General features: G+C 38.4%; 2 protein-coding genes across 2 annotated transcripts; one reads left to right on the plus strand and one right to left on the minus strand.

Moving 5' to 3' along the window:
- Positions 1 to 1,714: 1,714 nt before the first annotated feature.
- On the plus strand, positions 1,715 to 13,246 carry LOC306817147 (protein phosphatase 1 regulatory subunit 1B-like). Its single transcript, XM_079333799.1, has 5 exons — positions 1,715 to 2,051; positions 8,943 to 9,026; positions 10,375 to 10,450; positions 11,772 to 11,894; positions 11,997 to 13,246. The coding sequence occupies exons 1-5, from the start codon at positions 1,923 to 1,925 to the stop codon at positions 12,080 to 12,082; spliced, it is 498 nt and encodes a 165-aa protein (XP_079189925.1). The 5' UTR covers positions 1,715 to 1,922; the 3' UTR covers positions 12,083 to 13,246.
- Positions 13,247 to 13,513: 267 nt separating this feature from the next.
- On the minus strand, positions 13,514 to 16,695 carry pnmt (phenylethanolamine N-methyltransferase; the record flags this gene model as incomplete). The annotated part of the gene is made up of 3 exons (XM_079333790.1): positions 13,514 to 14,670; positions 15,665 to 15,875; positions 16,524 to 16,695. 3 exons carry the CDS (start codon positions 16,693 to 16,695, stop codon positions 14,232 to 14,234), a joined length of 822 nt encoding a protein of 273 aa, XP_079189916.1. The 3' UTR covers positions 13,514 to 14,231.
- Positions 16,696 to 18,856: the final 2,161 nt, after the last annotated feature.

Genomic DNA, 18,856 nt, shown 5'->3' on the forward strand with positions numbered 1-18,856 from the left:
AGACTGTCCCATTCTCCTCTTTTAGTTCCTTAGGTGCAGCATATTTATAGCTTTATAAAGCAGGGTTTTGTTTGCACATATGACCAGGAGCCTCCACCGTACTGCTAGCTGATTGACATTAAATAAAAAAGCATGACATCTACAGTAAGAGCAGTACACCAAACCAAACATAATCTCTCCCTCTCCATCTTTTTGTTGCTCATTTGCATACAAATTCATGCTCTCGTACATCTCCTCCAACTTAGCTATAGTGCTCACACACACACCAACACATCCATACACGCTGCTGAACACGTTGCCATGGCAATGGATTTCCCAAATGAATATACCTCTTTTATAGAGATATAGTAGCCTATAAACAACATTTGATAAAGTATGTCTAAGGTAACAATGGGAAAAAGAGCAGACTTGTTTTCGACTAACTTGAGAAACATTTGAAAAACATGTTATAGGAATGTAGAAATTCTACATAATCAATGTCAGAATTTAAAACTGTAAAGTGAGCAGGGGTCTGCTTAAATACACTCATCTTACAGTCCTCACAGCAAAAATAAAATTTAAATCACAAAAAAAATTGCACAGATGTGCCCTCAACCCTTTCAGATTATACACATGAATAACTAAGACCTCTAAATCAGAGTATGTGCAAGAGATAAATGAAAAAAGATACAAAGACGTCTCATTTAAAGTTGCATTTAGCAGATCTGTCATTCTTTAGTGTCTCTGGTTGTATGCTTTTTTTAAAAACTATATTTGTTTTATATGAGCTAGAGTTGAAAGATATCTGGTACACTTTAAAAATCTCTACCCCAAAGTTATTTCACCCTCGTTTAGTGTGCTACAAAGAATAACAAAAGAGAAAAACCCAAGTTCATTTTAGAAATGTGTAACACATGACTACAAACACACTGCTCTGATGCTGATGTTTTTTATTTCTCATGCACAAACACTATTGAGCTTACCCAGTGAGTCAGTCCAGCTTTTCCAAGGCTAGCTCAAAATGAGAATTGATTGGCTACCTAGATTGATGCATCAACCCTTTCAACGTAAACCCTCTGGTAGCCTATATAATTTACATGTGGTTTTTAAACAGTGATAGCTGACATTTTTCTCTCTTAGACTAAGACTCTGCTGCACTTGTTGATGTTATTCATCAACACATATCATTAATATGAATAACTGATACTGTGTACCACATTAAAGCAAGTAAAGGAGGACAATACAATATGACAACAGAACAGTAATCGTCTGATGTGATACAATAATAATAATGATAATACATTTTAGTTATAATGCACATTACATTTGAGGCAAATCTTAAAGTACAAGTTAATATAGGTCTCATTGAATAATTTTATTTCAAAAGATAGATTCTTGTCAATTTTGCATGTGTATGAATACACTACATTATTATAAACGTGTATAATTCAAAGATAATGTTTTTGTGACAATGAAGAAATCTCAGGGGTGTTTTTATTTTCTTTTATCAGCCACAACACAGGGCAAATCATTGCTTTCCTTTCACTTTTCGATTTGTAGTTAAACCAAATTTCCAACGGCAAGTGAAAGCATCATACCGCTTTGGCACGATCTTTCCCACCATCACTATTGCCCACACAAACAGCACAGGTCTGTATAAATCCGGTGGGAGCCCGACGCATAAACTGACAGTGTGCGCGTGAGAGAGAGAGAGAGAGGAAGGGAGGGAGGGGGGAGAGAGAGAGAGAGAGAGAGAGAGAGAGAGAGAGGAAAAGCTGTCAAACGCAACTCAAGTGCAGAGAGAGCAGTCAAGGATACCGCTGGTCGCAAACAGCTAAATCTTTACAGAATATTTACAGATTCATACAGCTTCAACCGGAACAGGACTTTCATTTTGCTGGTCATCTGTGCGCTGTAGCTGCGGAGGTGACACGCTGGGTGTCATGGACCCGCTGCTGCCCTCAGACGCGGAGCTCATGGACCGAGAGGCAGACAAAGATGAGAGGAGGAAGATCCAGTTCTCGGTGCCATCGGCCGTGCCAACCCAGCTGGACCCACGACAGGTGGAGATGGTGAGAGGCACTTGGTTGAGGGCGGTGTGTAGGCCCTCCATGGATGGTGATGCATGCGTGTCTATTCGGAAGAATGGGGTCAAAGTGGGGTCACCTGTTTCATGATACCCCAGACATCTCTGCCAAAATGAAAACTTTTTAGAAGCTATGGTTTCAGCACATAGTGTCAGCTTCATCTTAGAATGAGATTATTAAGCAGGGGTGTGTCAAGATTGTTTTTGGTTTGTTTGCCAAACTACCACACTGTGTACTGTTTGTGTTTGGGGTGTGTATCTTTTGAAGGTCTCAAACAAATATGTATCTCCAAAAGTTGTTCTGGTAACAACACATATCCTTTTTAACACGGCACAATAATTTGATTGGCCATGCAAATACAGGTCGCCCCTCTGATCAGTCTGTGAATAACGTGTCTCTGCTGGAAATATAAGTAATGATTAAAATCTGTTAGGAAGCTTTATTTATACTTTCATTCTCATTTTCAAATACACTCAAAGTTTATGTTGCCCTTGTCTGTAGTATCTCAAACATCAGGCCTTGTCACCGACAGACAGTTACGTAAGCAGTCTAGTGCGACTTTGCAGAACTCAGTATTTTGATGTTGGGTATTTCTCTGTGGGCAGCGCTGGGATTAAGCTGAGCTGTGCAGCCTTGATTTTTGTTGCCTTTTAATAAAAAAAATGAGAAAAAAAACAGATGAGGCATCTCTGCCCTTCAAAAGAAGTGTAGGAGGAGGAAGAGGACGAGGGGGAAGTGAGGGATAAAGTAATATTCAATATGAGATTATAGGCTTGAGTAATAATGCCCTCCCCACACATTGATGAAACAAAATACGGAAGGTCAAATTGTGAGTCATATGTAAGAGGGAGGTGGTGCATTATGTAAAATAAAGTTATATGGCTATGTAGCTTTTGCTGAACCACTCAAATGAAAAGCAGGTGAAACATGCTGACCTGGTGGTGAAATAGTGCACTGTGAACAGAAACAATGTTGGCCTGGAGTCAGACCGGCTTCAAGTCTGGCAACAACAACTCATAACACTGACATAACTCTTTGGCTACGATTCCCTCTGCGTATTATTTTCTAGGCTTCCACTTTTCAGAAAACACTTAAGTGTCTTCAGTGCACGCTGCTCCCTTAAGTGAGATCTCCTTGAACACCTGGTGAAATTTCACACACCCAAAAAAAAAATAAATAAATAACAAAATCCTTATTTATTCCCAGAGTTGAAGATTTTGAGATTTCATGGGGCTTCTGCTTGGACAGCTTGTTTGAGACTGGAATGTAAAAATAAACTAATAACTCAACTTTTCCCCACACATCTGTTGTTTATAGCCCAACTCACAATCTCTGTGGCTTTTTTACCCTTTCATTTGCGTTTTTTAAGCAGCCCCATGTGTCAACTCAAAATATTCCCCCAAAAACACTATGTAGGTTAAAGCAACTCCCTTGAAACTATCGAGCCCTTTATTGGTTTTCTGGTTCTAAACAAACTCTTTGGTTACAACTGCTGCTAATTGCTGCCGCAGCCTTAAATTATTAATACCATATCCCATTTATTTTTCAACATGTAAATACTCATTGACAGCATAATGTGAGCTGAGACAGTCTTCACTTCAAGACTCTTGCAGTCTTCTAGCTATCTTCAAGCATGGTTACAGTGAGGATCAAAGCAGCAACATGCAAAAGGTTACGATGTTCTTTTGCATGATATGTCAAGGGATACATCTGCCATGTCAGAAAGAGACTCCTTATGGGATCACCTGTTTCTGGAAATGGTAGTGGAGAAATATCAGCTGGCAAATTTTGTGAATTTGTCCCATGATGAAACTAACAACCCTCCAGCTGTGGGGATAAACACTCGTGCAGCTGCAAAATATTTGTGTCTGTTCATAATTTAGACAGCTGGCATAAGAAACCCCTCTTTGTCACCATCTTCCTTATTTTCTAACCTTACAATGCAGTGCAGGCTGTTTGCCACTCCGTTGCATAGAAACAGTGCCTCATGTTGGATGAGAACAAGTCATAATAGTGCAAACCACAAGCTTCACAGAAAGACAATCTTAAGACTTTTTGAATATTTTCTGGAAGCAGTGGCCAGTTTCAGGGTTTTTTTCTTGGATAAGAAGGTTTCGACTTTCTGGCCAAGACTTCCCTTTCAGGTCGTCATTTCGTCATCGTTTACATTTTGACTATCAACCTAAGACATAAGAATTGAGTTCGAGTAGTGAACTCCAGCTGAATGAAGCACTCATCTTTAAGGTGCTGGGATATTAGATACAGGGACAAATTCCCTTAATCTCAAGGGAAACTCCCAGAAAGACTTTTTACAAAGAGGACCTACGGTCATGGATTAGAGATTGGAGAGGGGAGCTCACCTGTGCCTTGTTCCTGGGCATCTCAACAATACGGAGGAAGTGACCTGGCATCTCTCCAGCAACCAGACTAACTTCCATCTCATGGTCTACACCTACATGGTCTAAAGCTACTTGTGCCCCAAGACAAGCTTTTGATTTTTACATTTGTGTGACTGTATCTCCTGTGATGAAAATGGAAGTTATTACACTTGAGTGTGAGAGATGTTGTTTTTCAAATCCTTTTTTATATAGACAAAGAAGGGTGTATCATCCATTTGGTGCCCTTGTGAAAGGCAGGCCATGCCACCAATAACAACTAAAGTTGACTGTAATCTCTGTAAGTATCAGTAGGGACAGGATATGTCAGGATCAACCAAGTTCATGTGTCAAACATTTCCATAAACAGGCCATAACATTAGCATTGAAATGGAGAGCCCCAGCATGGAAAAAAAGAAATGGAAAAAAAATAACAGATAAGAATAAAGAGTGGGAGGTAGGAAACAAGTCGAACAAAGCATTGAGTTGCCAAGGACAGAGAGGAAGTGGGAGAAAAGAGTAACTGACAGAAGGCATGTAAGAAAAAACCATCAGCCAAGGAGAGGACTGATTAAAATCAAAGAGATTAGCTGTGGATGACAGAGGCATGGATCAAGGGCAAGGGCAGCTAACGCGAAGAACAAATTTCCACTGCAGCACAGCCAAGAGCTCTAAACTCTACAAATCCAGCAAACTCCTATCTGCTCCTGAATATTCAAACACTTGAAGGGGCACATTTCCTGGAACCCGAGGAAATCTGGTTGCATTTTGCTGCCATCAAAACCAAAAGCAAACTTCTTTTTTGACTGTTGAAGTAAAATTGACCTTATTTTGTCGTTTCATACATCTCACATTTTTCCTTTACTACCCACCTGCTTTTGCAGTGTTGCACAACTACCTGAAGTTGTATGTTTTGAAGGGTTAGTCAAAATGAAAGTCCTCTTTTATCCTTTTTTTGTTTTTTAGGGTGTCATCTGAAATGTTGGCTTATAACACATACTTTTGCTTGATTGCAGGTAGCAGGAAAAAAACATTTACTTGCTATTGAAGAGAGGCTTTGCAAGTGTGTATGGGTGTGGGTGTGGGTGTGTGTGTGTGTGTGTACGCCACTCTCCCACACGTGTTATAACTACTGAGGTAGTTTTGGCATCATGATTGTATTTCCAGTCTAGTGACCGTGTTAACTTTTCATATCAGATGTGACAGTCGTTAATCAACTCCTCAGAAATTTCTCTTTGGATATAGGTCAAATGGGAAAGAGTGAATTTCAACATCTATGGGATTATTTAAAGAGCATGTTGAAAGGAATGAACACCAACAGATTTACAGCACAGCATGCTTTCACTGATTGCATTCCTTGTTTAAGGGAGAGGTTATTTCAGGTCATTGAATCTTTCCAGTGATGCAGCTTCATCATAAACGTGCCATATTTCTGCATCACCATGAAAGCGACTCAGCCTACCACAAAATAAGTGAATTGATTAATGATTTATTATGTATGCCTCTCTTTCCAGCTGTTTCTGAGGCCCTGCTGTTGTTGTCACTACATTTCGAGCTGGACATTTTTTGTTGGTCATTTCTCAAATGGGAAACAAAAAACAGGTTATATGGGAACAGACATTCACAAGAGCAGCTTTAAGGGTCACACTGTCGAGGCACGTGTCACCAAAATGGATTTTTTGAAGCTCACATCAATATTTATTTACAAGATTATGCTATACACTTAGTAAAGACAGATGGTCAAAAACCCAATACTATTGTTTAAAATGCATTTTTAGTCAAATTATTTAGAGTTTCAAATGAGATTCTATTAACCAGGAAGAGCCAGTTATTTGACCTTTCTTCTCACATGTTATCACAGTGTGAGACATTTGAGAGGAGACCAGTCATCGCGGAGGAACTGAAATAACTAAAAGTGTCCTGAACTTTTAAAAATAGCTGAAAATACTTTATTCTTGGTAAGGTGTCTCGATCTATTTTTCACTTGATTGAAAGCCAAGGCACATCTCATTCGATCTTTCTGTGCTGCCATCCCCTAAAATAATCATTGAAAAATTATTGAATGAGCTAAAAAAAAAACGTGTCAATAATCAGGATGTCTGGTTCTGTAAATGTTAAAAAAATTAATTTACCTCCACAAACCAGAATACTGAACACATACAACTAGGCCCATATGAGTTACAGCCTCATGATCAATAAAACATCTGATGTAATAAAGTAACACAATGTAGGCTACCTTAAAAAGAGGGAAATAAATCTTCTATCTTCTAGATATGTGTAGCTAATCAAAGCAGTTTACAGCTTCCCTCAACCAACACAACAAGGAACTGATGAAAAGTGTTCCACGTGTGCTTGATCTTTTCCGTTACCGTGTTAGTGAAGCATCCATGAAAAGGTCACTGTGTCTGAAAAGTGCTTTACCTTTAGTTCGGTCCTTTGAATTGGCGTCCTTTGTCTGAGAGGTACGAGTGTGTCAGTGAACGTGTGCGAAATCCCTCCCGATTGTTCAATCAAACGTTCATGTTGACACATTTTTTAACCTCTAATTGGATGTCCTGTAATTCATATTTAAATGTGTTCTCCCACAGAGGCAGCGTGTTTAATTCTAGTATCTGCTGAATATGTATGAGTCCAGAACGCACAGCAGGGCAAAGGCAGTGAGAGTTACTCCAGAGAGAAAGCTGCCCACATGTTTCATCATGCCTACGCTGCTGGCAGCCACTCACATTTCACAACAATCTTATTACCATAACACGTTACAACATAGAGAAAGTGATACATCTTTTGTATATTTCATAACACCTCTAGTTATTGTTAGCCAGAAGAAGGTGTTTTGTTATTTTTGAAAAAACAAAGGTTGGTGTTTCTTGGACTGAATCATGGGTGAAAATAACATTTTCCAAATAAATCAGCATTGGCAGCCGAAGACACTTAAATTATTATTAGTAAAAGGAATGTAGAATGGTCTCTGCGGAGTTCATAATGTTAACGCTTTAACAAAAAAAGTTTACTTGGCCGAAGTTGTCCTCATTAAAAGTCAGCGATGTCAGATTTAAAGTTACATATCTGCAAATTCCAACTCATCTGCGTAACTGTTCCTATCATAGACTGTAAAAATATGTATATGTATCCTATGTATAACTCACTAGCGGCTTCAGACCTAGAAAAACCATTCAAATGAAGAAGTTGTCAAGTTTTCTGGTGCTGTAAAAATGGAACCCAAAAGTGGTCAAAGCCAGTTCAAGTCAAAGTGAATGTTACGATACGATACACTTTATTTGTCTTTGATTCACAGTGCTGCCAAACCTCCTGTCGCTGCCACCCGAATCAATAAACAACAACGATAGAAAAACCACATCCACACATAATGTAGAGGAAATATAAAAAACATACAGGTACACCATGACACTATTCCACAATCCACACAGCCTTACGAAAACATCATTCAGAATTTTTATCAACGTGGAAACCAAAGAGTTTTTAAAGCGGTTCAGTTTACATCGGAGGACTCTGTATCTTCTGCCAGAAGGTAGAAGCACATTCTCAGAGTGGAGGATGTGAGACGGGTTGGACAACACTCTCTGTGCCTGTCTGAGATCAAACTGCTCATACATTTGGCTGGAGAGAGAGATTATCGTACCACGCTGACATCTCGTATCTAAGGATACTCTCCAACATGGCCTGATGAAACAAAAACATGATCTTGTGTTCAACACCATAAGAAAGTTGAGATTTGGAACAATTGGTGCGGTACATTAGGGTGCCAAATTGGGTGGAAAGAGATCCCCTATTTAAGAACTTGAGGACATACATTGCCAAGGACAAACCTGGACACAATAAGAGCAGTACGTTCAGTATCCTTAACCATGTCGTCAACCTTCCAAGTTACAGCATCATACAAACTGAGGACAGTTTTTTTTATTTGTAAGGATGAGATTGGGTGATCTCAGACGGGCACTGACAAGCTAGCTAACGATGCCAAATAAATTGGACTGAATAATCATGTCTAGATGCACACGACCAAAAAAGCGAGGTGTCTTATCATTTAGCACCAAGATTGTTCAAGATGCTATTTGTTTGTTTTTTTCAAACTGACATGATAAAATTTCACTGTGGAAGCTTAATGATTTACCACCAAGTGAGAAGAACATGCAGTAAAATAGCAAGCATTTTTTTTTTTTTGTAATCCAGCTGTCGTCTATGACAAGATTTAATCCTCATTCAGGAATAATCTGGACAACAATCTTTTGGATGTTGTTATGTAATGATGTGCATTTTCTCATTGCATAGTTGTCACAGAAGAAAATCCACCGCAGTCAAAATGTCAGGAAGCACATGGCTGGATGGGTAAAAGGCACAGAAAGGCAAAGTCAGATATCCTTCACACCTTGTTACTGAGTTATGAATGGGGCTTTTCGTGTCAGGGTTTTGCATAGTTTACAGATATTCAGAAATTCTCATGAAGCATTGTTCTAATCTTGGTATTTTCCTCTTTTTAAAGATCCGACGTCGAAGGCCGACACCAGCCACTCTCTTCAGACTAACAGACCCTCCATCACCAGATGAAGAAAAAAGCCCTCACCAGGTAAATCAGCTAGAGAGCAGTTGTTTGGATTTTTGTTTTTAATGGAAATCCATCAAAAACATTTTGGAAAAAAAGAAGCTGGATTCACACTATAACATTAAATATGACGATTTTAGGAGAAGCTTCTATCTATCAATAGTCTTCACACACAAAAACACATTGTGAAGGCAAGTTAATTTGTGTTGAGTATGGGGTATGAATTTGAGGTTTTTATTCGATTGATAATCCCTCATGCTATTTCTGGCTCTTGCTTTATGAACGAAAGCAAATCTTTCACGCATATACAGTACAAAATGATTTAAACTGGCAGGTGTGAATGTTAAGGTGGCATGAGAGAAGGTTACTCACTAAAATGTATATCTACCATTGATGTACGTTTACATATCGAGAAAATAGGATTGGAAATCCAAATATAGACAAAGACATAAATGGCAAGCAGGATGCATGAAGAAAAGTTTTCCTAAAGGTAATGTTTGGGAACTCCCTGTTGTCTTAAACAGATCGAAGAATACAAACACGATTGTTAGTTATGTATTTTAAGTGTCATGCACACATAGTGCTCATAGTGCTTGTGGGTTTAGTAGACACAAGATATACAGCTGCAGTTGTCCAACAATTCATGAATAGTCCTGAAAAAGTTGCTCCTTTTACAGCTCAGTCTTTAATAATGTATTCTGCTCGTTCTCCCAGACTTTGCAGATGAAATCTGCTACAAAAAGGTTCCTATTGCTGCTCTCTCATCAGACATCTTTATTACTGTATTCCAAAATCTATTTACACTTGCCTACCTAATATGGTGTGGGAATAAGTCTTCTTTCATTGTGGACAGCATTGTCTACTTTCTGTTTGTCAAGGATAGTCCAGTGTATCCTCGGCTACATGACAGGAAAGAAAACATTCAAGCATATTTCTATGAATTAAGCTTCTGCAAGTAGTTGTATCAGTAGATCTGCGGTAGCACATTAGTGCATAATACTTAAAGACAAGCCTACAACATGACACACCTTTTTTTTTTTTTTTGTGATTTGTCTCAGCACCAATGATAATAATCCTGGGGTGGACCTGTAGGGAAGGTCTGTGAGACTGCAGCAAGACTATTCTAGAAAGAGGGACAGTGTGGCAGACTGGGCAGAACAAAAGTAATTGACTATGCTGGCTTTTTTTAGTTTTCTTTGGTCAACATAAAACTCCACAACCATTTAAACAGCTGCTTAGAACACTGGTTTTGTTTTGTTTTTTAAAAAATCTCAAGTGAAAAGACACTGAGCTCTATGCTGTGTAAGATACAAACATACAGCACTTCAGAGTCTGTATTATTGATATCATGATTGTGATGATTGTTTTGCAGTGGGTGCTGGGAGAAAATGGAACCCTGAAAGCCAAACTGGTTCACTCGTCAACCTACCAGCCGCCCTCACTTAAAGGTAAACGTAATGTCTTGAATCAGTTTCACCAATATGTTTTTTTCCAATAATGGCAAAAAATGACAGCAAGTCAGGAGACCTAATTCTGCTTTGGCAACTGCCGTGTGGTATTTATCTGTTTGGAACGTGTGCCTATCCAAAAAACACAGTGAGAAGTGTGTGTCTGTGTGTGTGTGTCTCTCCCTCTGTGTCTGTGTGCGAATAAATGTGTGCGCTATGTGAGATTAGGAGAAGAGACAGCTGTGAGTCTGTTGTGGATCATCCTGGATTATATGCTAGGCAAACAGCTGCAACATGGACACACACACACACACACACACACACACACACACACACACAAATATGCAATGACTCAAACATGTAAAAAACAAATTCAAACACTTTTTGACATAAGTTGATGTCCATGATATTTATCGTTTTGTGTTCAGTGTGAGATTCAGACTTCATAATCGTGACTACTGCGGCTAAAAATGTTAATTTACTGCAAATATTTGCATCGTATATTACATTTTAACATCATTATTCTAACATGTATGCATGTTGGGCTGTGGCTCAGTTGGTAGAGTCGGTGCGGTTGACCTAAAGCAACATGTTCGATGTGTCATTAGGCAGGACACTTAACCCCAAGTCGCTCCCACTGCTTCGTCAGCGGTGTATATTTACGAATGGATTCCTTTCTTCTGATGGCCTGTGTAAAAGCACTTTGTGTATAGTAAGAAAAATACAGAAGTGCAATTCAATCTCAAGTCCATTTACCATTTATTTTTTACAGTCTATGGTATGCATACAGACACCCACACTGATGTTGCTCTCATCAAAGTGCCCCATTTTAAGGTCTAAAAGGCCTTTTAACAACCTAGAAAATATGAATGAAGGTGTTTGAAATCTATCAAGAAAGATGGTGGCCAATGCAATATCAAATGATGTGCATTCAGACAAGTTAACAACAGAAAAAAGGATCAACAACTGAACTTAAACAGCTAAAAGAAACAAAAAAGTGAAATCTTTGGGGTGGACTTTTGATTTGTCAACTGAGTTGTGTAAGAGATTTATAAAGTAAAATGAGACATTCAAAGACGCAGCAGTGTCTTTCTTTTCCGTCACTGTTACGACTGGGAGACACTGCGGAGGCTTGTTCATGGTGCGCCTGAAGGGACAAAATAGCATGAGATTAATTGTGATTTAAGTAGAAATTAATGGATTCATTTTAAACCTTAATTAATCCTGATTAGCTGTTCATCAGTGTAAGGAAGGAAACAGACCTTAACTTTAACATTTGGCGCAATGCTCTTTTATTCTATTTTCTGATTTGCTTGTTTAGCCGTCCAGAGGATGGCCCTGGCCCACTTGTCCTCACTAGACATGTCCTCTGTGGACAAAGATGAGCCGTCTTCTGGAGAGGAGGAGGAGGAGGATGAACATGCGAGGGAGAGTCAGCAGACAGGTGGGTCATTTAAGCCGTGTTTTCCATCTCATACTGAGAGTTTTTCAAACACAGCCAGAACTTGTTCTCAAAAATTCCTTATCTTGTCGGATGTGACGGTAGAAAGCAGACCGGGATGCGGTGATCTCAGTCCTCACAACGGAGACGAAGAAGAGGCCAAAGAAAGCGAAGAAGAAAAGGGAGAGTGACTTCAGCAAAACACTAAGATGCAGACGAGAAGTTTAGTTAGGATCGGCCTTTGCATAACACATGCATTGGCAACACGTGTGTGTGTGCATAGGTGTACATATGAATGTGTGTGTTTTTGGGTATGTGGGCGCATGCATACTGCAAAAGAGTTCAATGTGCATAACAGAGAGGGCGAAAACACATGGACACTCAGGAGGGTCAAAATCATGATGTGAATGTAGGAGAAAGTTCAAACCTGAGATCTGAAGTTGAAATCACGTTTCGATGAGTTGAGGAAAACAAGGTTCTGTACACAACAGCCAAGGATACATACATACATACATACATACATACATACATACATACATACAATATAAGATCCACTACTATGGCATTTCTCAAGCAATGTTTGTTTTGAGTTTCAACAGGTTATAACACGATTCTTGATTTGCTTCATTTGGTTAATACTTTTATGATTAATCAGATTATAAATCACCTCATTTGATATTTCAAGGCATCTGTAGTGATACAGGTACTCAGAAATACTCACACTCACATTAGAACAAAGGCGAGACTTTCTACTGTCAGATAAAGCAAAGACACATTTTCTGCTAACATATGCAACATCCTATGCATGTTTTACCGACATGTAAGATTTGATTTGATCTGTTTATCTCCAATAATAAAAAGGTTATTTTATAATATGTCTCATTCACTTTGGTCATATGGTTATTATAGTATATGGCACGTATGATACATTCTATGACATAATCCGCAACAGTATGATACAAATATAGTATGAATTATTGTAATGTGTCCAGTAAAACTATAAAACAGTTTCAGTTTGCTTTCCTCAACTTCACTGTAGACATTTGCTTGCCATGTGAAGGAAGTCAAAAGAGAACGGATTACAGATGATCGGAGTGCAGTCACAGGAAATCAGATATCAAGTCAAAGTAATCAAGATGTCACAGAACACGTTTATTCTTGTGTAAAGAAAGATGTACAGGCTTTTGTAACATCATGATTAGTAACTCTGGTAGGGATGTCAGAGAGGACCTTTTTTTTTGTTTTTCTTTCGAAAACATGACTTGTGTACATACATGGTGAGTCTGAACATTCGTTATTGACCTTGTATATAAAGATGTTTTGTGTTGGTTGCTAATAAAACCAATGTATTGGGAGTATGGTCGTTTGTGTAACTTTATACCTGAATGATTATTCAATATTCCAATCATGATTTAATTCCTAAAACTAAATGGCTGTATTGTGGTATTAGTCATCACTTGGATCTTAAACAATAAAACAAGACAGATAATTCAGATGTGTCTGGAGCAACTCAAATGGCAAAACAGTGACGCCCAGTGTACACTTACTCTAATTACATATTCAGAGGCTTACACAAGTATCAGAAGGCTAATCTAAAATAACATAAACAATGATACCATAACCAATATTAAGTTATGCTCTGGAGTATATTGTGCTTTGTATTGAGGTACTCAATCCTATTATTGAAATCTTTTCAAACTTTAAGTTTGATTATTTGTATTTGTAGCCAATAAGATACATTTTTTAAATCAACATCATTGATATGTCTGTGATTTAAAAAAGCCCCAGAAAAACATTGTGCTAGCATTACTTCTTTATTTGCATGATCACAAATTACAAAACACATCAGGTAACATGTTGTGTCCTTAGTGGATGACATTTTAATGAAGTATTTCAAAATATATTGTTTATTGACAGCCTGAAAATGCTTTATTATATTCGATAAATGGTATGACAATGTATGCCTATTTTGAAAAGGGTAAGGGGTAAAAACATGAGCATTACATTCAAGATGCTGTAGTTGCTGTGTTTGAACTGAAGAGGGCAATGTCTCATTACTTTTCTAACACTAAGAATCATTTTAGGTAATTCGAAGGTAGTTTGTCTCTCCTACAGAAAATTTAAAAAAAAAATTGGAATATTTGTAAAACAATTGAGGTGACCTCTTACTGAACTAAAAACATTTGCAAACTTGTGTGGCTATTGTCATCACAAATACCATTTTTGCTGTGCTTATCCATGATTGCCATTTTATATCGCTTGAACTTTAATGTGTGTTTAGTTTCCCTTTTCATTTTAAGACCTTTATCGATCACTTGTCCTCCTCTTCCAATTTACCTTTTAGTCCTTTCTTGCCTTAACAAAGAACACCCCGCTGACGTCATCCACCCCCACCCTCATGTCCTTGGGCAGTGTGTAAACCTCCAGCCTGATCAGAGTGTAGCCATTCTCACTCAAACTAGCACAGACCTGAGCCTCGTTCAAAGGGACCACTGGGATCTTTACTCCGGGTCCTCCGAAGTAGTAACTTTCTCCCAGGGCCCCAATTAACAGGAGGTGGCCACCCGGCCTCAGGAGCCTCCCGATGTGACCCAGGGCGCGGGTAAAGGCTGGCAGGTCAGGGCTGACGCTCTCCAGGCAGAAGCAGGACACGAGACAGTCGGCCCCATCTGAAGGAAGGACGTCACTGTCCAGAGGCTGAGGACGATGCACGTCGATGGGGAGGATATCTGTGATGACCTGCCGTAGTTTGGCAGCTTTCTCTGTCCATGCTGACGGCCTAGTAGAGACAATGTTAGAAAAAAACTCAAAATGACGTAAAAACAACAAAACATTATTCAAAATTATGAAGCAACTTCACAACATTGGCTATGATAAAATGCCACAGAAGACTGTATTTTATAATAATGTTGAAGGTTATTCCAGGGACATAGCTATACACTGACAGTAATAGTGCAGTTGGTTCATTCCTTTGGTCCAGATTAAAATATCACAGAACACATTGGATGAATTAACGTTATGTTTAGAACAGTCACCCATAGTCGTAAAGATGAGTGACATACTTTCTTTGCTGATCCTGCCACCCGCCACGATTTTGTGAAACGTTTCAACCACTGTTGAATGGATTTCCAAGAGAGTCATGTACTGTATGTTCCCCTCAGGATAAATAATGTCATGATCCCCTCCCTGACTGTCCTCCACCGAGCATCAGTATAGAAAACAAAACAAAAAAGACTTTTGCTTACAAGCGGATTCCTTTTTAAGCGAGAAAAACATGCGTTAGCCTGAGTGACCCTTTAGGAAGATAGATAGATAGATAGATAGATAGATAGATAGATAGATAGATAGATAGATAGATAGATAGATAGATAGATAGATAGATAGATAGATAGATAGATAGATAGATACTTTATTGATCCAGAGGGAAATTCAAGCATTTTGATGTGCTCAAGAAAGACAAAACAAAATGAACAGGGCAAATACTCTACTTGTTTAACATCGACCAGTTATGGTTGAAACAAGTGTTATTCACAAGGAAAGAGAGAAGGAAGAAAGGAACTGCAATGTGATTTAAAAATATCCTCATTATCTTTTTAAAATAAAAAGAAACTCTTTCGTCTTTCGTTACAAACTTAACATGAAACGTAGCGATAATGCCCTGACATTGATGGTAGCCTAACAACCATTATTCTTCGTAAACTTTGGAGTAACTGATGTTTCAAGAAACAAAAAAGTCTTCAAAAAAAGAGTTAAGATTCAGGCTGTAGTCGTACCGTCGTCCCTCCAGCTTACAGACGTGCTGCAGGTACGGGGTCCAGTCCAGGCTGCAGCCTCCCTCGTCCTGCAGCCAGTGCCTCAGCTCCTCTCTGTTGACCTCCAGGAAGTCTGTGAGGAGGACCTGGTTAAAAACTTCGCAGCCACTCAGCACCTGATACAGGGTGGGACCTGAGCCTATGTCCACCAGTAGTTCACCACTTACATCACCTGGAGAGGCAAAGAAGAAAAAAAGATGAGACATGAGACTCAGGGAGTTTACTGAGAAAATGCCTCTGTTTACTTGCAGCTCCTATCTAACGTTCTTACGTTTTTGTGGGATATTACTTAGAAGGCTTCAATTTGTATATTGTGGAAAGGTTAATGTTGCTTAATGTATGACTATACAGTGAAAAAATTCAGAGATATTGTGTAGTTATTTATTTAGAATATCAGAATATTTGAAAATGATCCCTAAGAAATAAAGAACAATATAAGATAATGGTGGGAAATTTAAATAGTTTTACAATCACATCTTTCTTTCACTCTCTCAATAACTTTTCACATATTCTGAAATAAGCCCTTGCATCACGTTGTGCACATTTCATAAAAACTCTTTAGATTTATGAATACAGCAACCACAAAATAAATTCTTCAGTTTATACATTTTTTTCGCCCACTTTTAAATAAAGAGCGACAGAGAGAGATTTTCCCTTTTTCAAAAACCAAGACTTCCTGAAAATGTAAACTTATTACATTTAATGAATCACATCTAATGTCAATCATGCCTTATCGTTCATTTAAAAATGTAAAGCTTATAATCAAGCATGAATTGCTTTATAGAACACATTTACACAGTCCATCACCTTGTGTATTTACCTTCAGTGAAAGCTCTGTGCAAGCAGGCCAGTTTCCACGGCACAATGCTGTCCTTCCTCTCAAAATCAGCTCGAGGTGGAGTGTAGTTATACTGCAGATACGCTGCAGGATCAAATCTCTTGTAGCAAGCTGCCATGGCTGCGACTCCTGTTTCTGTCCCTTTGTCTTCCATACTGCTGTTTTCTTTAGGACTCAACACCTTGGTGTAGTGCTCAGCATTCAGGTGCACTGTTACCAGATCTACTGCCTTATATACCTGTGCATGAGTGTCATTATGTCTGTGCTTTGGGCTATGCTGCGCTATGGGCAGAGATAGCAATCCATTTTTGTTTGGTTGTTGCCCATGTTGCTGCCTGATAGCATTTGTTCTATACGCCTTTGCTGCCCTCAGGCGCTGATACCATCGGGGGCTTCCTCCAACACTAGACCCACTAATGGACTCCTCGCATGGCTTTCAGGTCTTCCACCCTCCTCTCAGAGGCCCTCTATATCTCAACAATCACTCCACAGGGCTTTATACATGCAAACAACAGACCAGGCTTGTCCCAGGTAACCCTGCTTGAAAGGAACAAACATCTATTTTTTTTAAAAACAAACAGGTTATCTATGTCTCTGTTGGATGTTTCACTTTATGGGGACAGATTAGTTATTGCAAGGTTAACAAAAAGTCCTCCATGTTAACAGGTTGTATTAGATCATTCAAACTAGTGGAGACCGAGACAAACTGCCCTCATTTAGTGCATTCATTTTAAAACATTCATCTTCTCTGTCCTTCATAAAAAGTATGATGTGTGCATGATTTTACCATGGTGGCCAAGGGGCTTCCTAATTTTCTTCTAAAACTTCAAAGAACGACATTTTGCTGGTTAAACATCGCTTATCTTTCCTCCAAACAATAATTTATGATTTTAATGCTCTATATTTTATAACATTATTTTCCACTCATATTTCACTTGTTTGCACCACATCAGATCAAGGGCCAAAAAGAAATATGGGGGAGGAGGGGAGGGGGGGATTCCCCCCCAAAACAATTTATGGACATTTTAAATTAATATTCAGGCCCTTACTAAACATTTGCATTGGTGCTAAATATCAATCAAAGTAATGTTTTTAGCACTGACTGTATGGTTCACATTTTTATGTATGTCCATCTTGACAGTTTTATTTCAGCTTTTACGTTTATTGGGTCATAAAAAAAATATCTTAATCCGTTCTTAAATACAATTGTATTTTTTGTGCCAGGTATTGTCACCAGTTTCATTTATCTCCATTAAAGTGGCTTGCAAAATTTTGAAACGAACGACAACACTGTTCAGCTGACCAAACAGTGAGCCTCATCCCCACTGATTGAATTAATTTTCTGTCTATTCCCAGCACCACACAAAGCAGCAGCTGAACCAATGTGGAGCTCAGCCATGTAGTAATCAAACACACTCTCCCCAGGAGTCTCTTAACACCACGCTCATCCCTGGCAGCTGAACCACAATCCACAACACAAACACACTCACACCACATATTAACCCTCTTCAGACATCCAGAATATGACAGCGTCTAAGGGAGACGAGTTATTTAGGTTTTGGAATTCAGCCAGTCGGAGAGTTTAAAATTGGGATATTTGTAGATTACATTCAGAGTCAGAGTGAACAAAAGGGGGCAAGAGTTTTCATTTCCAGACAATTGTTGATGCAAAGCATTCTTTATCTTTGGCATTTGGCAACTTTTTTTTAATGGTTTTTGGACTGAAACTCAATTTTTCCAATTTCAGAAAAACTCAAAACATTATTAGTTTTAACCTACTTTATTATTCTGTCTCTTGAACAACTTTTTGCAAAAAGAATTTTGATGATTTATGGATACAAATGATACCACTGGAATAAACAAGTTTCTAAGCAAGATTTATTTTGATCATATCCTCACTACAAATTGCCCCATAAATAAAACATTTGTAATAAGTTTACATTTATTTTGGAGGTTCTTCTTAAGGGCCCTCATCCGACATATACAGTATATACCATTAAACCACACCCTGATAAGGAGAAACCACACAAACTAAATAAAATAAACCAAATCAACTAAAAAATAAACATACACAAAACTTCAGATCACTCTGATAACAGTTGATGCAATAAATACATTTTTTGATTGAAATAAAATAACAGATTAATAGTTATTTTTCTCAATATTTCAGCCAAAGAAACCAATGACATGCAACAACTATATATTTTGACACACAATAATAATAACAATAATATTTCAAATGAAATACAGTGTGGGCTTCACCACAATTTGCATTAAATAAAATCTTAGAATTCTTTTCAGCCCATGAACCTGGC

This window comes from Symphodus melops (assembly GCF_947650265.1).
Source record: "Symphodus melops genome assembly, chromosome: 21".
In the NCBI taxonomy this organism is placed as follows: domain Eukaryota; kingdom Metazoa; phylum Chordata; class Actinopteri; order Labriformes; family Labridae; genus Symphodus; species Symphodus melops.